The following is a 24,304-nucleotide window of genomic DNA, read 5'->3' as shown; positions in this document are numbered from 1 at the left end:
AGAGAGCCTGTAGTATGGGCAGTAAGGAAGATGACCTTGCCAGAGATACTGTGGGCCAGATCTGTTCCTTAAACAACAAGAGCAAAAACACAGCTTAAGTCTAAAACAAGAAGATGTGCCTAAGACAGATACCCGCCTAATTTACATGAATATGGTGGGAGTAAAGAATGGTCAGATTTGTAAGATTCTGCTACTACAGCCAATAATAATAATAAATGTTGTAGTTTGAGCCTTCTTGTAGGGTTGTTTTTTTTGGTTTGGTGTTCATAGTGAGGCTGAACTTAATTCTTCCTCAGTTCTTAAACCAATTTCATTGTATTTAAATACAATGACAATAAAGATTATACTTATACTTAAAGCAGCCTGCCTCATTTCCCTGTCTCCTTCCATGGATTCTGGCTGTTCCATTTACCTCTTTTGCCCAAAGAAAATTCCTAATCCAACAATTACCCAAAGTCTCAGCTTATACTTTGAAAATCATCTTATTACAGGAATTTGAAATATAAATCTTGGTGCAATTCGGAAACTAATTTGTGTTATAATCTTGTTGACGTTATGAAACTGGAGCTGAGATGAGAAAGCCTGACAAGGAACTACTGGAAGACTAATTAAGAAGTAATAACAAAACCTATAATAAATATCTTTAAACAGAAAAGAAAGTCACATAGAGCTTATCCTCCAGAAGAATCACTTTTTTTTTTTAGTTATTAAATGTTTTTCCAAATTGATACACTATTGAAATGGCAATGTTATCCAAAGATTCCTTGATTGAAATCCTGTTTATTTCATATTTACGTCAAGTCATACTTGCCACACTCTTGGATTAATTCCATAACTCAGTGATCATATAAGGCAGAAATTGGACCAAGGCAAGTATTTTCCTTGAAATCTGCAACTATTATGAGATGTTGGGTTTTCCTGGGAGTGAGAAATCTTGCTTCACCACCTATAGCTCTTGGGTTCAAGCTACCCATTATTCTCTACCCGTAAGGTCCTGAAGCTAAACTCTTCCTTTTCTTCTCCCTTTTCTCTTTGTGCAGCCAACTTGCAATCATGGTCTGAGTTTTGGGAATAACACCTGAAAAAGTAATGACTTGCTATTCTGTCACCTTCATAATACACAGAGCTTTTAAATGTAAATAACATGCTAGATATCATCAACATGCTAGAAAGCCATAGAAAGATTGTCGTGCCTTGTTTGAATATAGCTTCCCATCACTGCTATTAGTCAAATTCTTTTGCAAAGTGCAAATGAATCTATTTAAAGGGATGTATGAAAAACATGGTGCTGGCAACTGATTTTGTGGAGTAGAGGTGAGGGTATTTGTTAAATGGTGGTAGCTCTCAGGGCAGAACATGGACTGGGTGACATATTCTTATTGGTTAGCTGAAACAGAAGTGCTAAGTCCTGGTGAACTCATAGTATTCTTGGCTTTTCAAAGTTAGTATAATTATATAGTAGGTCAATCTGAAACTGCTTTGTCTGGAACTAGGAAATGGAAATGCTGTCAGTGTGGAAGTGCTTTCTTTTTTTTAATGAAAATGTGCCCTGTTTCTCTATTTTTAAACATTTGAAAGCTGAATATTTCAGAGTTAATTAATTTTCATGAAGGATTTAAAAGACTCTAGATTTGAATAACCTAAAGTACAAATATGAAAACTGTGGCTCAAGAATAACCTAAAGGACGGATATGAAAACTATGATTCAAGCCAAAAACTATGGCTAAAGTAGAGATATGAAAACCATGGCTCACTGTGTTTGGCCTACCAGTATTCTTTAGTTATTCCTAAAGCTTGCCAGAATAATGGAGCATAACTATGGTTCCTTATTCCTTATTTTCCTCCTTGAATGTGCATATGGGTTTTTAAGGGGACACAGTAGTTTAAGGGATCCATTCACTTCTTAAAATTCCTGAACTAAATTAATGCTATGTGAGCAGAGAAGGAGGACATGTAAACTATCCAGAGTCATTATTGAGATGGGCAACTATAGAAATCAAACAAGTAAATAAAAGAAGAACCAGTGTTCCGGTCCCTGCTCAATACTTTTCAGAGTTGGTTTTAGATGCAAGTGACATTTTCAGTCCATTACTGAGTTGCTTAGGAGCAAAAAAGCTGTTTTACTTTAAAAATGAAAGCTTAACAATAGTACTAGTTTCATAGCAAAATATATACTGCATTCAATAGAGTTGTATATTTATAAATTGCACTTTGATAGGAAAGCTTATGATTAAGCAGCTAGAGCATGTTACATTCTATTCCTCTTGCACTGCATTAAAAAGACCTTTTAATCTAATGAGATGAGAAACAGTGGAAAGCCTTGGGACTTGTAATAATAGCTAGGAAACTTTCACAGAGTAATTTTTATGACATTGCTTGTATGCATAGCCTTGAATGCTGTATAAATCATAAACAGACAAAATAATTCAAAGACTTCAGTTGAAACAAGTTATTTTTCCCTTTGAAGGAACTGTGTACCTCTTCTGTTTTATCCAGTCTATTTAGTACTTCCAATGAAGCTGCAATCTTTTATCTATTGTCATCCTCTGGGATACTATGTCACCTTTAACTGTTAAAAAAAAACCCTTTCCAGCCTTAATGGACAATGCTGTACAAAGCACATGCCAAGTGGCTTTCTCCCCTACTGGAGTCTCTGTAACAAATGTTCCAGCTAATTGGGCAGTTTGTTTTCTAAGGTGACCAAACAGATGCCTATGGGAATCCCATAATTATAGCCTAATAAAAGAAGCTTCATAACATTTTTCTTTTCCTCTCTCTAGATTCTGAAATTAAACCTAAGTTATTGTTATTCTGTCAGCTCTTAAAGATATATTACCTGTGATTTGTTTGTTTGTTTCTGTAAAGCAACAAGGAACCATTGCAACATATTTTGTCAAAACATAACAGTATATTCACCACTGTTGCATTCCGTATATAATAACACAATATATTTTATTACTACACTCACCACCCAGTGGGATTTAAATTATTCATGGTAACTTAAATTGCACTAACTTCATTGGTTCTACTCTGATTAAGTTTTGATAATTGTTCTTTGTTCTGCCTCTTGTCCTTTGGGATAAAATCATGATCTTTTATGAGGCATCCATTCAGATACATAAAGAGTATTAACATTCCCCCTAAACATTGCCAATGTTTTTTTTAGTCTGTCATAGGACCTAGATCCTATTTGTTCTTTTCTGAATCTATACCAATATGTCTAATCTTCTCAAAGTCTGTTGGTCTGACAGGTTATGGGACTGCTAGCCTTTCTTTTCTCTTTTCCAATATTTATAAGCAGAGAATTAAAGTAACTTCCATATGATAATACTTCATTCTGCAACTGGGGAAAGGAAAGAATATAATATAATAACAGAGTTGGAAGGGATCTTGGAGGTCTTTCAAACTCAGTTTTGGATACATGTGATGGCCATGGATCTACAGGCGTTCCTTTGTCTCTTTATACTTTATTTCTATTCATATTTCATCATCCTATTAGCCTAACACTGGGGATATTTGTTCTTGCAAAGTGGTCTTAAACTAGACACAATGGAAATATATTTGGTTGCCTAACCTCTTGGCTTCTGGAACGATTTGACATCGAACCAATATATATGTATACATTATATCATTATCAATTATTTATCTAACTAACTATATCCATGATAAATCCAATTTCGATATTATAGGCTTTCATACATAACAAAATTTCCAAATTTCCTTTCATGGTCACCATTTAAAAAATTATACCAAATTTTCTCTTGTCAAACCAATACATATGTATACATTATATCATTATCAATTATCTATCTAGCTATATCCATTATCACTTCATTTTTAACATAATGCTCTAATTTTAACTATTTAGCTAATATTTTGTTAATAGTTTTCATATCTCAACTTGTGTCTTTCCAGTAGTAGTACAATCTTATTTCTTTTGCCTTATGTGGGATTAATCTTCTGATTATTTCCTTAATCAACTTTGTGTGGACTTCTCTTCGCACCTTGTTGCTTGTTGCATGTCTTATAAATTCTGAAAACCCTTCATCAGTTTCTTTAATCAGTTTATATTTGGTTATGAGTAGTGCTTTTGTCAAAGTTCCTCTCCTTAAATCCATCAATTCTTCTCTTTTTTCTCCTTCTATACCTTAAAATCTGGGGTAGGGCTCCTTTCCATCTCTCTTCCCTTTCCATGTTCCATTCTTTCCATTTCCAACCACGCTCAGATCACTGTCAATATCCACAGTTATCTTGCCTCTTTGTTCATTTTTCCTTTGGGTTTTTGAGACTCTAACCTCCACTTTTTCCATTAGCTGGCTATCTTCAATTTTATCCAATTTTGCTATATTACCATCTATATTTTCCAATTTCTTCTCAATTCTCTCTGATGTTTCTAATAATTTTTAAATTTCAAACATAATCTGTTGTAATGTTATGGTTTCTTCTTGGTATTGTGTCATTGTCCAATTTATAAACACTGTCACTCTAGTTGGAAAACAAAGCTTTGTTTTTCACTTCTCTCTCGCTGCCAAAGAGACATCCAAAGGAAAGTGCACCTGCATAAACAACCCATCTTATCTCTTTGCAAGCTAAAATCTTTGAAGTGCAAAGTCAAAATGATCAGAGAAAAGAGAGAGAAAAATATTTCCAGAACTCAGCCTCCAACCTCCAAGTGGCAGTGTAATTTCTTTTCCTTCTGATGTTACAGCTCTCTTTATATTCTTTTATATCCTCTTTATATTCCAAGCTTAAAAGAAACAAGGCTCTTAAATGGAACAAAAAGAAAAAAGGAAGTATTGTGAAAGTAAAAAAAAAGATTTAATCCATAGGTAAAAAAAAGTAGAAGAAGAAAAGCCAATACTTTCACTTTAAAAAGTAGGAAGTGTTTGCAAAACTTCCATCCATAGAAGACAATTTAAAAAAAGGATAACACACTGTCCCAAATAGCTTAAATTCGCCGCTTATTTTCTTTTCTTTTCTTCACAAGTTTAATTTGTTTTAATCTTTTTTGGGCAGTCGCTTTTGTAAAAATAAAATTTCCTCACCAGATGGAGACACTTTCTCTTTTCCGCTTTCCTCTGGTTGCGGAGCTGTTCCGACTTCAGCAGCTTGGGGCTGCGCTTCTATTGCCAGCTAGAAGAGATTCTCCTGGATCAATCAGGGACTTTGCGATGTCCCTGAGATCAGCAAGACATACTCTTCCCTGCACCGTCTCTTCGGGACGGTTTAGGTCCAGATGGACCACCCAGCAGTAAAAGTATCGGCTGCAATCTCGGAGCTCCGAGAACGCACGTCCGTATCGTCGCAATGTCAGCTCCTTCTCCCCAATTTTCTTGGCAAAATTACAGAAGTTATTTGCTGTTATTTTCTTCTAGGATGTCCTTTAATTTTTCAAACTAGCCTTTATCCCTGGAATTCCCATACAAGTACAAGCCAGAGCCAGTCCTATTTAATCATCCAGGATATATGTGATGGCCATGGATCTACATGTGATGGCCATGGATCTCCTTTGTCTCTTTATACTTTATTTTTATTCATATTTCATCATTCTATTATCCTGTTAACACTGGGGATATTTGTTCTTGTAAAGTGATCTTAAACTAGACACAATGAAAATATATTTGGTTGCCTAACCTCTTGACATCTGGAGCGATTTGACATTTTGAGCCATAGATGGCTCATTTATGCCATCAATAGTTTCACCTACACACTCTTTATTTTGCTTCTTCCATTGTTTTACTCCTTCTAAAAGGCCTATTTTATCAAGTTATCAAGTTTTCAGTCTTGTGTTTTTGACTGAGATATGTACACACTGATTGCCCCAATACTGTATTGATCTAGTCTACAAACCAATGTTATTGGAATGTGTTATTTCAAACTCTGGATTAAAGCTTTTGCAACTAATAATCTTTCATTTTTAATTACTTTCTTATATGTAAGATGTATTCTTTTGCATGGGGGTGGGGGTGGGGAACCATGTTGACCTGCAACCTTAACCAAAGCATAGATACAGACTAAATATAGAGGATGAAAGTTATTGTATCATTTTTTACTTCATAATTCAACTTTTCATTTGCATGCACAAAGTTAATGGCACCAATTAAGAAAAATCTTACTAACATTTCAATCCATTAAAAGTTTAAGTATGTGAAGTTTAATTTTGTAATTAATATATTCATTATTGTTTATTCTGCATAAAAAAGAATGGCTACTAAGGAAGAAGTGCTTGAAAAGAATCTCAATGTTCTTGATTGCAGGTAAAAATACAAAAATGATGTACATTAGAAAGAGATCTGCAAGCGTATTTTGAAGAATAAATGATATATTATAATCATGTCATGCAATCTACATGACAGCTTCCCTTTTGTATGTGGCAGATTAAACTTTATAACAAACTTCATCCGTATTACATTATGATGTCACAAACTTGTACTCATACAAATTCAGTTAAGCTCAGAATTCATGGAAACCACTAATATTTTTCTTAAAATGTTTCTGGGCTTTAAAAAAACCCACCCAGATATTTGGAGAAAGAATATACTAAAAAAAGTTTTGCAGTCAAAGGGATTAACGAAGTGCAGGTACTTGGAAGCTTGGCAATAATTATCGATTAAAAAAGAACAATTTCCATAAAATAAAGAAGAAAGATTAATATTTGAAAATGTACCATAGAGAAGTGGACTAGATATCTGCATTTACCTAATTATCATCTACATTTTTATATATCTTTCTCTGGCCTTCACTTAATCTAAATTCTGATTTATTAGCTTTTAATTTAATTTGTTCCATGACTTTCTTTCATAACAACAGTATTTTTTTTTTGCACTCTTTGTTTCATCCTACCTCTTACTTGATTCCAAGGTTCTGCCAGTTATTTCAGCAACAATTCTGCTCACTTCCTCTTACTTTAAACCTGGCTCTTATCCTGCACTTCTCATTAAATTTCTTGGAACTACACTGGATCTCCATCCAAGATTCTTAGAATCTATTTTTTTATTCTATTGCATTTTACTTCATTTATAATAATTGGAAGGAAGTGTTGAGTTAATTAAAGGTTACTTAGAATCAGGAATTAAGCAGTACGGTGACTAAATCATGGGTCTGCCACAGCTAAAGTACCTTAGTAATATTACTGGTCAGCTAATATAATATTCTTATAACTGTTTATTTGGAAATTCCACTGAGTGGACAAGGGTATGTGTATACAACTGCAGAGTTTATCATTAAAGCTAACCACAGCAAAAACAGAAGTGGAATGTAAAATAAAACAAAAATGCAACATTAAAAACAGTAGTCCTAAATATTCCCTATTAAAATTAAATTAAATTTAGGATATGGCAGGTATCTCAATTAATTTTCTGATAGGAAGTCTGACAGCACACAATGTTTGAATACTGCCATACAAACTACTCTAAAAAACACAATTAAAAATGAACATTCCAATGAAATGATTATTGTAAATTAAGTTAATAAAATTTATTTATTGCAATGCCTTTTCTGTAATCTGAATAAAATAAAAACATGCCTGGCAGCTGTTCAGAGAAGAAGACACTCTTTGAAGGAGTGAAATGCATTGCAACAAAAATATTAGAGAATCCTTTCCCTATTTTTAAGTACAACAGCAACAAATCATCTGCCTTTTGGATCCTCCATGTCCTTTACGTTTTGCTAGTAAGAATTGCCTTCAATTGAAATTAGATTTAGCGTGGCAACACTGCCCTATCGGATAGGGTACATCTGATAAGTTAAACAAATGCACATCCCAATGTTAGATCATATTTCATTATATGCACTGAAAGAATAACCAGCCATAATTCAGAGTTACAGACATAAAATTTCTTTCCTAGCCTAAGAAATTTAATACAGTATGTATATAAACATATTGATACATATTCAATTTCTACTTACCTGCATTCTTTTAAACCGTAATATATAATTTAAAGTGTAGGAGAGAATGACCCATGCTCCAAATGCATATAGCTGGATTTTTTTCCTTAGCAGTAAACTACATTCTGAAATAGCTGCACCCAGTACTGGCATTGCACAAAACAATCAGACTTACTGATTTTTTTCTCCTCTCTCCCAAAAGGATAACAGCACAGCTGGCCCATGATATCTACTGTTTGGTTTTCTTCCTCGTCCTTTCAGTATATGCACCACCCCAAACTGTAAACTGGATGTTGCTCTCGACTCTGAAGGCAAACTGTTCATTCTACTCAGAGGAACAGAGAAAGGCGCACACACGCACGCACGCACACACACACACACACACACACTGAGGGGAGGGAAAGAGAAAGCAGCCAGCTCTCTGCTGTAAAGAATGAAAAAGGCTCCACCTCTTTGTCCTCGGCACTGATAGGTGTAGAGAAGGAAAAGTATTCCTACCATCTGGAGGGATTGACAGTGACACTATTTTACCCATACACACATGGGTGTTTCATACATTTCACAATTTCTTTGCACAGGAATTTAGAATGTCAAAATACAGTATCTTGTCATCATCAAGAACTGGTTATATTAATAGCCAGTTTTAAATCTTACAGTTGGGAGAAGGTTAGAGGCAGAGTTTTCCTTCTCAATTTTTCTCTCTCTTGTCCTTCTATGCCTCAAAAGCTGTAATACTTGCAGAAATATAAGAGATACAATATTTTCCATTATCTCATCTCAATTTTAAAACAACCCATGTAATTTTATAATCCTACCTCACTTAAAACCTATGAAGATGCAGGGATGCAATCAGAGACAGGCAAAATCTTTACTTAAAGTATGTATGTATGTATGTGTGTGTGTGTGTGTGTGTATGTGTGTGTGTGTGTGTGTGTGTGTGTGTATATGTATTTGTGTTACAACCCCTGGTATGCCCAAATGTATTTATTTATCAGCACAAAAGCAACATATATATACATAACACGAAATACGTAATACAAAAACAAACAAACAAACAAACAAACAAACAAACATACATACATACATACATACATACATACATACATACATATTCCCAATTGTTAAGGGCGCAGACAATACATTGGTATCTCAGTACTCGTTCTTAATTGTTTCCAGGAGGTGGGATGAATATTAAAAAGGATGAGTACCAAACAAACCATATGATTTATCACATCTCTTTGTTTCGGCCAGGAAGGACCTCCTATCTTTTCCTATGTCAATGACCTTCCTAGCATGGTCAACTTCCTGTCTACCCCTGAGACTGTCCCTCACTTCCTTTTGCAGCCATCTTCCCAGCATGGCCATCTTTCTGTCCGCCCCTGAGACTGTCCCCTCCCCCTTCCTTTTTCAGTGCATTGAGTACTAAACAAACAATGAGTACTGGAACAACATTATCACGTCCAAATCCATTAAGTACCAAATTCAACAAGTTTTGAAGCAGTGGGGTACCAAGGTACCACTTTATTAAAACTTTTTCTACACTTCAACTAATACTACATTCTTGATAATGCTTGTTTCTGCTTATGTGATTATCATAGAGAGAAAAAACATTAAAAGTGAGAAAATGCCCAATAGGAGATGAGATATGCCCTGAAGTAGTACTCTAAAGACAGAAGCAGCCATCAACACTGAAGTAACAAGGGCAAAAGTTGAAAAGCCACCATTGTTTGACCTTGTCCTGGCAGAACAACATCTTATACATCAGTCATTCTGAAAATTCTTTTGATAATTTTATGTAAGGAAGTGGCTGCCTGGCCTCAACATATGGGATTCTACAGTCTGTATCACAACCATAGCTTAATTTAGCTTTCACACATGCAGTGCTCATTGAGTCTAATTTAACTTTGCAGCCCCAAATTCCAGCAAAAGCAATAATTTCCCACCACTATCAGAAAAGTAATTAATACTTCACTGCAACGTCTAGTATTCCCCTTATGGATTACCTTAAACAATTGTAAGGTAATTGCTAAAGTCACATTATCTCTAAACAGGGATAATGTGATGATGCAACTGAGACTCGGTTCTCTTAATCTTTAATAGTGAGAGAAATTGAAAGAAAAAAAAAACGATTACAGGAAAACAAGTTATATACTAAGCCTCTATCATACTCTTTCTATGTCTTTACCAATTACGATCCACTTGCTAGAAGAATTTCTTCTTTGCGGTATCATCCACAAACAAAAACAGAGGAGTATTATTTTTAAATATTGAATCACAACTGTTCTTTAAAACAATGTGAACAGAACACCCTGTCCTGAGAACACTGAGAATTGTTCCAAGATCATTTGGTAGCTTATCAGGGACAGAAATCAGAAGGTTCTTTCATGGAAATACTAGTGTGATATTTTTCAGGCAAATATTATATGGTACTTATAAATTATTCTGAAATGGCAGGGTGGACTATAAAACTCTATCATGCATATGAACAGCTTCATCGACATTCTGTAATAAAGCCTGCTTAAGCAAAAACTGTCAGCCTGTCAAATCACATGTTAAAAAAAGCACATGACCCATATTCTAAAGAACAAATGAATTAAACATGAGTACTTAACACACATCTACAGGGCATAAGTAAAAGCCTGTCATTAAAGCAAAAGAAAATATGTCTGGTGGGAACTTCTTTCATTTTACTCTTTTCAGGAGACTAATGCCTTATTTATTTAAAAAGGAAACTAACTGAGAAAACCGCTAGAAGTGTACTTTTTGTTTCATTTTACAACTGTGAAGTGACAACAGATATTTGATTTCTAAGAGTATTTAATGAAATATGTCCAAATAATTTCAGCATGAAGAAAAATGTGGCTATAAAGTTCTCATACTAAATTTAATAAAACTTCACTATGAAGGGGGTGTGTGTGTGTGTGTGTATCTATATATCAGGTTTTGATAAATAAATCTATTCATTTATAATTTCACTGTTTTTATACAACATTTCATTCTACAGTTACCCTTCATTCTATATCTATGTTTATTTACAATTTTTAAACATCTGCATAAAAATTCATAAGCGCTTTTTCCTCAAATGCATACTTCCTGAATAAAATGATACTTTGTCCATTATCTTTTAATATATACCATTTTGTGTACTTTATACGCAGCTTTATTCATGTAGTCCTCAACTTATAACAGTTCACTTGGTGAGTGTTCAAAGCTACAATGGCATTGAAAAAAAGTGACTTTTGACCATTTTTCAGTTACGACCTATGAAACTTCCCCATGATCATGTGATCAAGATTCAGATGCTTGGCAACTGGTTCACACTTATGTCCCAAGGTCATGTGATCACCTTTTGCAGTGATGGCGAACCTATGGCACGCGTGCCACAAGTGGCACGCGGAGCCATTTGTCAGGGCATGCGAGCTGCTGCCCTGTCAGCTGGCCAGCACACATGCGCGCGCTGGCCAGCTGAGTTCACCTTTTTAAAAGCCATTTTTTGCCCTCCCCAGGCTCCAGAGGCTTTATAGGAGCCTGGGGAGGGCGAAAAGAGCCTCCCCCGTCCCCCCCTGAAGGCCCTCCGGAGGCTTCAGGGACCGTCCGGAGGCTTCCCTGACACCTTCGGAGCGCTTAAAACCACCCTCTGAGCAAACCGGAAGTGACTTCCGGGTTGCTTGGAGGGTCGTTTTAAGCGTTCCGAAGGCTTCAGGGACCGTCCGGACGACCCTCCGACCAAACCGGAAGTCACTTCCGGTTTGCTCGGAGGGTGGTTTTAAGGGTTCTGAAGGCTTCAGGGAAGCCTCCAGACGGTCCCTGAAGCCTCCAGAGGGCCTCCGGGGGGGGGGGCGGGGGAGGCTCTTTTTGCCCTCCCCAGGCTCCTATAAAGCCTCTGGAGCCTTGGGAGGGCGAAAAAAGCATGTAAAAATGGGGGGGGGAGTTGTGCGCGCATGCGCACGGGGGGCGCGTGTTGCATTATGGGTGCAGCACGCCCGCACACGAGCCCCCTGCGCTCCCCCCACTTGTGGCACGCGAGCCAAAAAAGGTTCGCCATCGCTGACCTTTTGCAACTTTCTGACAAGTAAAGTCAAAAGGGAAGCCAGATACACTTAACAACCAGGTTACTAGCTTATCACCTGCAGTGTGATTCACTTAACAACTTTGGCAATAAAGGTCATAAACTGGGACAAAACTTACTTAACAAATGTCTCAGTTAACAACGTAAATTTTGGGCTCAATTGTGATCACAAGTCGAGGATTACCTGCACTCTGATGATTGAAAAACAGCATCACAGAACTCATAAAGATACAAAAATAGACAACTGCATTTCTGCATGCAAATCTATTCAAGAAATACTGCTTAGAAATGTATGCTTTAAAAGTTGAGCTGAGCAAATTTATCTCCCAGCCCTATTAACAGATCACGTTAGATTGCAAACAGACTGGCTGCTATCAGTAGATGGGGAAGGGTGCATAGGGATGTGTGAGGAGCAGGGAGGACAGTGGTGCTTGGTATGGCCGCTGCAGTGTGCAAGAGGTGCACAAGATGGGGGATGGCATAAGTGTCACAGGACTTGAGGTTGCTCCTCCTGCACTCAGTGTGCTCCTCCTGCACTCGTCTCATTTGCACCCTGCAATAGCAACCTTATTGCAGGGTGCAAATGAGACGAGTGCAGGAGGAGCACACTGGGGCTTGGGTGGCTGCTGCTAGATGTGGGTATCTTACCAGAACAATTTTTGACTTTCCTTACTGGCTTTCCCATTGACTTTGCTTGCGGGAAGCTGGCAGGGAAGGTTGCAAATAGCAGTCATGTGACTGTGGAACACTGCAAGCATTGTTAAGTGCAAGTGGTTGCCAAGCAGCCAGATTATGACTAGCCAGTTGTTGGCAAAACTGGAACTTCAAAGACCAGTCATAGTTACTACTCATTCAGCACCATTGTAACTTTGAATGGTTGCTGAACAAGTGGTAATCAATTGAGGACTAGCTATATACGTAAACATGGTAGGCGTATCTATAACACAAAGATTTTAAAAGCTCCATTGGAGAGATTACATTATATTTATTTCAGATTCAGGACTGGAGTTCTCTGACTTCCTTAAGAGTAAGATTTAGTCTTGGGAATTCTTCCGACAACAGAAGTCCATCGTGAAGATTTCCTTGTAAAAAGTTCACTTTTCATGAAATCACTTGGTATTCCTGAAAGACTCCTTTGCCTCCTTTGCTTCCTGTGCACAATGCACAAACAGTTATATGATAGTAAAAGTCACAATGCCTGAACTGTTACAAACGCCAAATCATCAATATAGGGCTGTACCCAGGAGTGTCTACAGCAGTGTTTCTCAACCATGGCGACTTTAAGTCTTGTGGACTTCAACTCCCAGAAATCCCCAGCCAGCTGTGCTGGCTGGGGGATTCTGGAAGTTGAAGTCCACAGGACTTAAAGTCGCCATGGTTGAGAAATACTGGTCTACAGGGTTAACAACATCAAAATAGAAGGCAAAACTGACAACTAAAGCTTTGCCTCTACTAACATGGGGTGGGGAGAGCAATTAGATTACTCCAATAGCATCTACCATTTTGAACCAGCTAACATGATCAATGGATATCCCAAATAGTACTATGTTCTATAGCAAAGAATTCAATTTCTTAAAAGCAGATTTATTTATTTGTATCCCACCTTTATTATTATGTTTAGAATTAACTCAAAACAGTGAACTTATCCAACATACCATCCTTCTATTTTCCCAACAATTACTCTGTGAGGTGGGCTAAGAGTGACTTGCCCAAGGTCATGGCTAAAGCAAGACTAGAACTCGCAAAGTCTTGCTTTCTAGCCTGGTTGCTCTAACTACTAGACAAACCCAGATCTCAGATCTTAAAACAATACTTTAAATGTCCATTTAAAAATCAGGCAGAGCTAGATGAATCAAAAAGTTGGAATTAGGATTGCCAGGAGAAATATCAACAACCTCAGATGCAGATGATACCACTCTAATGGCAGAAATTGAAGAGGAATTAAAAAGCCTCTTGATGCGGGTGAAGCAGAGTGCAAAAGTTGGCTTGAAACTCATGATTATGGCATCTGGCCCTCTCAATTCCTGGCAAATAGATGGGGAAGAAATGGAGGTACTGACAGATTTTATTTTCCTGGGCTTCAAGATCACCGCAGATGGGGCTGCAGCCAAGAAATTAAAAGACTCTTGCTCCTGGGGAGGAAAGCTATGGCAAATCTAGACAGCATACTAAAAAGCAGAGACATCACCCTGCCAACAAAAGTGCGTACAGTCAAGGCTATGGTTTTCCCAGTTGCAATGCATGGCTGTGAGAGTTGTGGACCATAAGAAAGGCTGAGCGCCAAAGAATTGAGGCCTTTGAACTATGGTGCTGGAGAAGACTCCTGTGATTCCCTTGGACTGCAAGGCGATCAAACCGGTCAATCCTAGAGAGATCAACCCTGACTGCTCTTTAGAAGGCCAGATCCTGAAGAGGAAACTTAAATACTTTGGCCACTGAATGAGAAGGAAGGACTCACTGGAGAAGGAGCCTAATGAAGTCACTGAAGCAATCGGTCTGAGTTTAAATGGACTCCAGAGGCTGGTAGAGGACAGGAAGGCTTGGAGGAACGTTGTCTATGAGTCGCGACATGACTTCACAACTAACAACAAAAAAAATCAGGCCAAAGAAACCCGTCTTAATTGAAAAGTCTTTCTGCCCTTTCTCCAGAGTCTACTGACAGAAGAGAGTTAAACTCTTCATTGTGGTTTCTCAACAATGTAAAAACTGTCTTTCTCAAAGAGTTTTAACTGCATCTAATAATATATTTTGGAGATGAATCTTCTAAATCAAAAGCAGAAAGGGCTCTCAAATCTTTTCATTTTTCACTGTAGGATGGCACTTTCTAATATCAACCTTTATACCAAATCAAAGCAATTTAGCCCAGAAAAATATGACCAATATATCTATTTATAACTCTTTATGCGTTCCGCAACAACACAGCGATTCTAAAATATTTTCAGAATTGGGCCAGAGTGCTTGATCAAAGCAAAAGAGATATTTTTAGAATATTAGCTGATAGCCTGAATGAGAGACCAATGCTGCTAAAAGAAAATATTTTATGGAGACATTAGCTAAAGCAGGCAAACTTCAAAGAAAGCTTTATCTTAATGCTTTGAGATAAGATCATTCCATGGTGACACATCATCATTAATCTTATGTAAGTTTTAACCAAATACCCTAACATATTTTAATTGATTAGCCTTGTTGCCATGTATTTATTCTGAAAATTAAGCTTTTAATTCCTCCATCAGTTCTTCACATTTTCAAATTACAGTATTGAATACACAAACCCTTGATTTATTAGACATTATACTTTTAAATAAAAGGTATGATATTTGAATGAAAAAAATGTTCACTCTAAATGGAGTTTTAAACTATTTACTTTATATTAAAAATCAAAGTGGAAACAGTCTCAGTCAAAAGAAAATTAAATCAAATTATTTGCTGACCCTGAAGTATACTGCTAAAATCATGTTTTTTTCACGCATCAATACATCAATGTAAAATTGATACATAATACTGAATAATAAATTATTTTACTATTTAATGGCATCTTAGAGTTTGAATTATTATAGAGCTAATAAATTTGCAAGATGTAGTTAATATTACCAATTATCTCAAAGCACAGCTAAAACTAATTCATTAGTTATTGCCTACGGTCCTTTCTATCAATAAATTCATGAGGTATTTTTAAAGATTATGGTATCATATTATTTGTTAAATATGCTTGCTGTCCAAATAGATAAAAGTGGAGTTTCTAACATCTAATTTCTTAACATATTTTTATTTTTAATTCCAAATAATTATGAGACCATTGCATAAAACATTTGGTTTTGTGTTTTTCGGCATTTTTTTTTCAAACTCTTCTGGTTTACAAATCAATCTAAAACACTTTTGATCTAAAATTTATTAGCAGTTGCTAGTTATAAAATTACAGTATACATCTAAACCTAAAGAGATGCCAAGATTCAATATTGCAATTTAAACATTTTAGTAAAAAGAAGACCCTTATACTTCAGAACAAATTCAGCTTTTGGTTATTCTCAACCTTAGTTTTTTTCAGCCATATTAAAGTGTTGATTACTTGAGGGACCACCTGTCCCTCATAACATCTGCCCAGTCAATTCAATTCTGCATTCTTTCAGATGTTTTAGTTTGCACAGATGGCTTATCATAGGTGGCACATTTCTCCTGATAGTTTGGCTAAAAATCTGAGGTTGACTTATATGTGGATGGGCTTATATGTGAGTGTACTGTATACACATAGTTACTTTAGAGAAGTGTACTGCCATATGTTTTCATAGATAAGCCCATCCATGAATAAACTGAACCCAATTTGGGGGGTGTATTTTGGCACCTAAAACTCTCAGCTTTTCTGCAAGTTTACATAGTAGACAGTACTTGTTTGCCCGTCAAACTGGAGGCTAGAGATTTCCTCTGCAAAAACATTTTAAACTTTGTACCTAACTAGTTTCTCTTTTCATTCTCCCTGCTCCTCTTTTGACATTCCCATTTGCTGCCTACAAGGCTGAAGTTATAAAGGACCAGCTCTATTTCTGTTCAAATCTTAGCTCTGAAGCTTAAAGGAAGAAGGTCAAATGAAAGGCCAATTCAATGCCGCTTCTCTCTGTGATATAAGAACATCTGCACTTGCAAGCTGGGTAAACCACCTTTTGACAGTGAAAGAGTCATGCTCCTCTATGAGAAGGCAAAAGAAAAATATTTTTTAGAAGAAATAAAAGATTTAATGCTCTGGAATAAATGCTGGCCTATTTTTTAAATTTAGGTGTTTCTTTTTTTAAAAAAGCCATAGTCTCATGCACATAGAAACTGGAAAAGAAAGACAAGTTCTGCTATACGTACTGTATATTACTAGCTAAATATGACTGGGTGTACAGATAATCCTCAAGTTACGAATGTAATACAGCCTGCCAAATACGTTCATAACCCAAGGATTCGTTTCCCTGCTCTCCCCAATGCATTCGCTAATCAACATGGAATCCAATGAGACAAAGGAAACAAGCTCCATGTTGACCGGCTGCCAGGTCCCAATCCTTGAAGCTGCTCATTCCAACTAGCCAGTCAGCAGCAAGCAAGAGGCTACTCGCCAGCAGTCAGACTGGGCCCAAGCAAAGCCTGCAGCCCTCATGGTAAAGAAGCCAGGCTTTTATTCAGATGGGGCAAAGCTGTTTTCCTCACGTTCTTATGGCTTCACTGGCTTCTGAATTAAAAACTTCGGCTTCTCTACTACGTGGGTCATCCTCTTTTGGAGCTCTTTGAAAAGTAAGTACAGTAAAGCCATAGGAAATGGGGTGGGGAGGAGTAAGTGGAATACGGGACACTAGCAAAGCAGGCACAGTGCCTGTGGAGACCCGTTGGAGCAGGATACGGAGGGAAATAAGCAGGGGGCATGTTGAAGTATGTCAGCGGTCGGTTGTAAGGGCAAATGACCACTGTGGTGCTGCAACACGCAGAATATTGGGACCGAGTTGAAAATACGTTTTTGGGGAGGGGGGTGTCGTAATTTTGAACTGTCACTAATTGAATTGTGGGTAACTTGAGGAATACCTGTATTACAGATTTTCTGCTGCTTCTGCCAAAAAGGTTTTGCATGGATTTGCTTTTTACTATTTTATTTCTGTTGTGTTTCTCAGGACTCTTGCAAGAATGCTACAGTTATTGCCTTGTCCGAACAATGCTCTTGGCCATTCAACTGTAGTTTTCATAGCTGTTTGTGTAATGCACCATGGTTACTTCTTATTATCCTCAATGCAGAGTAGAAAGGGACCATTTAGCCCATTCTGTTCCAGCTTTGGAGGTGTCTCATGTCAAGGATGATGACAGTTCTTACAGGCAGACCACTCACGATTGCATGATTCCAGAAATTTCATGTAGTACGTTTGCTTTCCATAGCTCTTCCCTGGATTCTTCCAGTCATGAAATCAACTGGATCTCTTGGTCAATCATTGCTTGTACAGCCACTTCCATGCAGTGCTTTTTGGAGACAGTCTTTGTTTAAAATAAATAATTTCCATCTATTTTACTTGACATCCCTTTTAGGAGCCTGTCATGTTTGTTAATTGACCAATTTGACAGGTAGCTAAACCTTTTATTGTAAGCCTTCACACAAACTTTACCCACTCTTTACCAGGGAGAATGTTTTCCTACCAGCAAGAGTCACTTTCTGGAAGGGATAAACAAAGCAAAGGGAATCTATCAATTTACTGGCCTGCAGTAAATAAATAACTGCACCATTTGCTGACCTTGTTACTGTAGCAGAATAGGATTCTACAGAATAGAAGAGGCAATTCTTTTGCCGGCTCAAGGACAGCTGCATAACACTTCAAATCAACTGTGAGAAACAGTCCTATATCTATTCCGTTTCCATCAACTTGGTTACAGCAGAAAAAAGATAAGCAGATTCCAAATATATCTTTTAGCCTTTCCTCCCTAAAGCATGACACAGAAAGCCATTTTAATGTGCAATTATAGATCTAATTTATCCGTTTGTGAAGTAGGCAGTTTTTCAAAATAAAAATACTACCTTGATAACTGGGTATTGGAACTGTCAGTCAAAGAATGTTTAACATTTCTTGTGCCACACATTTCCATTTAAATTCTAGAAGAAAGTGAGGTGAAGAAACAGATTTGATGGACATGTGGGTAGGATAGGTATGAGAAATCTGAGCCTCAACCCAAGGAAAGTCTCCTGCTATCACTGTGAACAGATAAAAGTTAAATCCCTGACATATTCTTAAGAAGAGCCATATTCTAGAGCAGTGGTTCTCAACCTTTTCAATGCTGCGACCCTTTAATACAGTTCCTCGTGTTGTGGTGACCCCCAACCATAAAATTGGTGTCTCGGTTCCTAAGACCATTGGAAATATGTGTTTTCCAATGGTCTTAGTCGATCCCTGTGAAAGGGTCGTTCGACCCCCCAAAGAGGTCCCGACCCACAGGTTGAGAACCACTGTTCTAGAGCAAGATTCGAATTGTTGGATTCTATAGCTAAATATTGGTGCTTCTATCAACTGCCATATCACGTGAAGTGCCTCAATTGTTGAACATATTGTTCATGTTTTTTTGACTGTCAACAGTATGCACTTCTTAGATTTACATATTTAACATCCTTCCTTGAAAAGATGGCCCACTGGGATCTGAATCACAGATTGTTCTATTTCCTCCTGGGCTTTAAACTACATATTGTGAGCAGAATTGCTAAATTTGTAGTTAAGGCGCCAATTGCATTGAACAGATCAGGGTATCCTATAAAGGTAATATATTTATCTGAATGCTGATCCTTTGTATTTACCACATATGTATTTTATTACTGTATTTTCTTAGGTATATTTTATCCTCTTATTAAATCTTGTATTTTATTTTATGATATGGACATAAGACTAATCAATATACTACCACTACGTACAAATATTTATTGATATATAGATATTTTGCAGAACAATTAGGAGTCATCTTGCTGTGAAAGAAAGGTCAAAGTAAATTATAAATTTAAAGGGAATGCTTTTACAGTTCTTTTTACAGAAGAATTGTTTTACTCTGTTTTATTCCAAAGCATGTTACCCTTTATTACACACATACACATATACAAATGCACATATGGATATATAAGAATGTACACATTATAAGCATTAAAAAAATTCCAAGTCAGGAAAGTATTTGGTGATAATAGAAAAACCAATAGATGCTATAATAATCTCCCGATTGCTGAAATTATGTTGCAGTGCTGAAACACACACACACACACACACACAAACGAGGGCATCTATTGTAATCAGGGTGTGCCACACAGCCACTTTTCTAAGAGCATTGCTTGAAGACAGGGCAACACTATGTAAAAAAAGCTTCAAAGCCTTATGACAGGCCTAGTACTTATTCTTAATATTATATTCACTTGCAAATTTCTATAAAGAAATCAGCAAAGGTTTTACACATACGGTATATTCTGCATTATTAAATAGCATAGAAAAAGTTAATAAATATATTTTCTTACCTACTACAATCGAGGATTCACAATGATAGTAGCCATTGGGTTGCTTTTTTTTCAACATTGAGCAAAGATCTAGACGGTTCATAAGTTCATCTCCAAAATGATAATTTTTGAAATTTGCAAATATGCTTGAATCAATTCTCTTTACTCCCTTGTAGCATCAAAGAAAAAGCACAGAGAGAAGAAGAGAAAGTGAACATCATACAATGAGTACATATATAATATTTCAAAGAATAACCTAAAGATGTGAATTTCCGGGCAACACTAGTTTAGATCTTATTACGTTTTCAAATAAAGTTGATTATTTCCTAGGTAAAGACCTAATTTAGAATGCTACTAGAGCAGTGAGAATATATTAAGCATTAAATTTCACTACTATAGCTTAACCAATAAGATTAGTATCTTCTTAAAGTAGCCTTCAAGAAAAAGATCAGCCCTGTAGACTGAAACCCTTTATCAGTTGTAAATGCAATCTCTGATGGATCATGTGTACATTATTGTACATTAGATCATGTGTACATAATTGTACATTAGTACAATTCTTTTAATTGGTAAATAATATAATTAGCAACTGAGGTTAACACTAGACCCATAGCTAATCTCTGGAAGCTCCAGGCTTTTCTGTTATATTCCCAGCTGTTCCTGGCAGTTCAGCTCTTATCAGGCAAACAATGGCAAGAGTGATAAGTATGGCTTCATATTGTTTGAACTCTTCCTCTGGGCAGTTGTGCAAATCAAGCTATGCAGGCAGTACAACCTTAGCTCTCTCCCTATACTCTACTGCTCTCTTGTGATGAGAAGCTCATGAGGTTGAAGAATCAGTGCCAATAGATTTTCACATCAGGATTTCAATAGTCTCTACATTCTCCACTAAAATAAACAAGAATTGGTACCCATGTTTTGATTACTTTTTCCTAATTCTTTACCTTTGTGTCTTTTTTTATGGGTTTCTGAGTTGAATAATGGAAATCAGCTCAATATTTTGTTATTTCTTCTGTAATCTGACTGTTACTAAAAATATGGATAACAAAATAAGATTTTTTGTTCTTTTCTTTTATTCTATCTCTATTTTCCCCTTTTCGCAATTGTTTCCCTGTGTTTATTTCTGAATAGTAGTTCTTTGAGATTTTCCTGTATGGCATTTTGGATAGGATTGCAAAAATGTGTTAAGGATTGCAGGGAATTGTAAACTCAGCTTTTGGCCCCAACTATTTAGAATAATTATGTCTTTCCAGGATCAAGCAGATGCCTTTCGTAACAGCTACACAATTTTGAGAAAAGGTGTGACTACTCTAATAAGTTGCAGGCAGGTGCTGTACTCATGTTTCCATGTACATAACCGTATTTTACATAACTGTACTTTGTATAACCGAATCTGAACACAACTGTCACAATCTAGTGCAATTTTTTTTAAAAAGTTAATTATGACAATTACTGCCATTTGTGATAGGAAGGGACTTCTGCTACCCTATGTTAAAAGTATTATATAAGTGAACAGAACAACCAATTGCATAATAGTAAATGTTACGATATCAATCTGGCATCTGGTACCTAAAGAAAGTATTTATTCAATAATTTGAAATGATTTCCTACTAAGTGATATAACATGTACTTCAAAATACAGACATATCATAAATGTAATTTTTTTAAATACAATATTTAAAATAAAATAGTCAGAAAAAGATTTATAATCAGCTTTAAATTTAATTCACTCAAGGCACATATGACCAGACTCAAAGTGTCATATTTGGGGACATTATCTAGTTCTTTAGTAAAGTCTATTAATTTGCTAAATGTGGTAGGATTTAGGCGCATGAATTCATTTATAAGAGCAATGGGTGCAATTTTTTGAAGAACCAAACGATCAGGTTAGTGGCATCTATCTATATGGCTTCTAAGAATCAGCATTAACTGAATAGTACATAATAATAAATTATCATATTATTTTTTTTGCTTAAAGTTATCTATACATAAGTGTTATCATTTTTCTTCCTTCTAGCAATGATTTATTTTTAGCAAAATTTCTTGCACAAGAACCAAGCAACACTCTCAGGAAAATAAGGAGACATGTGAGGTTTTAGGTTTATTTGGATTTATATGCCGCCCTTCTCCAAAAGGACCAATATGAGATTTAGTACTTACTACTATATGATAGCTAGCTCTGTTTTGGTTATTGCCTGAAATGTGGCTGACACCTAGTGGTGCATCATGTGTGCTGCATATGAGCTGATATCTTCTTGATATCTCATCCCTAGCTCCTTTTAGTTCCACAGCAAGTGTTTCTAAATCACTAACTATGGACAGAGGCTACTTAACCACCTGCACTGCCACTAAAATACACTAATAGCATAATACAATATTTGCATTCCATCAACTACTAAGGGATTTAGACAAATGAGAAACAGGAGACAAACTAAAGCCTTTTAATGAGGAGGTATTGGTGGTCTCTGAGCTGGGTTGTTTTCTTGCAGACATTTCATTACTCAAACTAGGTAACATCATCAGTGCACTGAAACATCTTCAAGTGAACAACAAAGTGGGAAAATACAGTCTCATCTTCCTCTATAGATGGAATATTCCTCATCTTAGGTCTAAGACAGGGGTGTCCAAACTTGGGAACTTTAAGACTTGTGGACTTCAACTCCCAGAATTCCCCAGCCAGCATGGCTGGCTGGGGAATTCTGGGAGTTGAAGTCCACAAGTCTTAAAGTTCCCAAGTTTGGACACCCCTGGTCTAAGACATCTATATGAAGGGACTGGTTTCCTGCCCAACCTTTGTTATCCCTTTGTTTAACTCAGAGATGTTTCTGTGAAAAAGGAAGACCTTGTGTAAAATGCCTTACTCCAAATAAGTCCCCAAGTTAGTTCAGAAACTAATTTCCATTCGTTCGGGGGAGCAGAAACCTGTAAGTTAGTCCTCTCCCCTCAAGATGCTGGCAATGAAGCTGTCTGAAAAGAATTTTATTTTGAGGTCATGGCATGCTAAATGGCTCCCTTGACTTATGTTAGTCCCTTCCCCCACCTCAAAGCATTTGTTCCGCTAGGTGACAACCCTTCCCCCCCAACTTTGTTTTGACAATGACAGAAGAGAGTCTGGAGAACAAACACTGAGGGGGGAGGGGACCCTCTCTGGGATGCTGAAAGGGAGAGAAAACAGCAGCTGTGAGAGAATTTATTTAGGGAAGAAAAATTATTTAGGGATGCGCGCACAATCGTGCTATTCCCCATTGCTCGTGTGCCTTGGGGAATGGTGAGTTGGCCTTTTTCGATTGGCAACAGTGGGGCTAGGGCTGAGTCAAGGCCTAGGCCTCCATTTCAGGCCTAGTCTCGGTGTTGCTATCAAGTGTCGCTGTTCAGGGTGGCCAATATGGGGGAGAGGTGAGGGGAAGGTAAAGAATTTCTCTTTTCGTCAGGATGGTTGTAGTGTGATATGCCAACTGAGTCAGGTTAGGCAATTATAAATTTTTCACATGCCAAGCCCCAAAACTGCCATCACTGCCCTAGAGGCTCTGTCAAAGGCAAGAAGTTCACTTTCTTTAAAACTAATACAGCCATCCTGAAATATTTATAAGCAAAGGAACACAAGACTTCAATGGATGACTAAAGGTGATGGAGAAATGCTTTACTTCTATGAGAAAAGAATGCAAAAGCAACAAATTCAGAAAATAAATGTTATATAAAACGGGCTTGGATCGGAAAATATTAGCAAGGTGTTTTTGCAACTGTATTGCAACAGCATGCATAGGAAACATGCCAGTGTATGTACTTGTGCAGATACCTGTCTATAACATAAGGCTAGGTATCAATCAGAAATTCAAAAGAGATACAGTACAAGGAACATATAAGAATGCAAGCATGGCATCTCAGCAAAGGAGTTTTCATCTTTTCCAAATAATTTTCAAAGCATGTACAAGACTAAAATATAGTACATGCATATAAATGTAAGAAGAAAAAATGGTATGAATTTAGGAAATATTGATCAAACTAGTTTACACCATTGGGATAATTAGAAAATACTGTAAATGGAAGTTCACTTTAGAAAGGAGACAGTCAGCAACACTAGTACAAAAAAGTGAGGTGTTCTGCATGGAAAATATCTACTTTCAATACTAAAAAGTGGCTTGTAGATAGATGAGGAATAGATTAACACTGGCATGGCATCTCTATTATGAGGAAACCTGTTCATTCAGAATCTGGGTATTTTAGGCTTGGGACTAGGAATGCATTGGGGATTTTGTTAGTGTACTACTAATCCTGATGGAAATTCCTATCGAGTTTATTTTAGATGTCATTTTCAGGTTTTAGGAGCATCTGGGCTTAGTATGCTGGGTGACTTCAATATCCACTGTGGAGCTGGC

The 24,304-nt window shown here is 36.8% G+C and overlaps 1 protein-coding gene across 2 annotated transcripts in view; it reads right to left on the bottom strand.

Moving 5' to 3' along the window:
* Positions 1 to 24,304, bottom strand: part of AKAP7 (A-kinase anchoring protein 7) — a 79,643-nt gene that overhangs the window by 3,291 nt on the left and 52,048 nt on the right. For both annotated transcript variants that reach the window (XM_081942859.1, XM_081942858.1), the window contains exon 7: positions 19,950 to 20,097. In XM_081942859.1, the coding sequence (XP_081798985.1) occupies positions 19,950 to 20,097 (148 nt within the window). The remainder of the gene's footprint in view (positions 1 to 19,949; positions 20,098 to 24,304) is intronic.

Source organism: Natrix helvetica (assembly GCF_964273705.1).
Source record: "Natrix helvetica genome assembly, chromosome: 2".
NCBI lineage: Eukaryota > Metazoa > Chordata > Lepidosauria > Squamata > Natricidae > Natrix > Natrix helvetica.
Note: the sequence above shows the minus strand (reverse complement) of the source record. Positions and strands in the feature narration are given on the sequence as shown.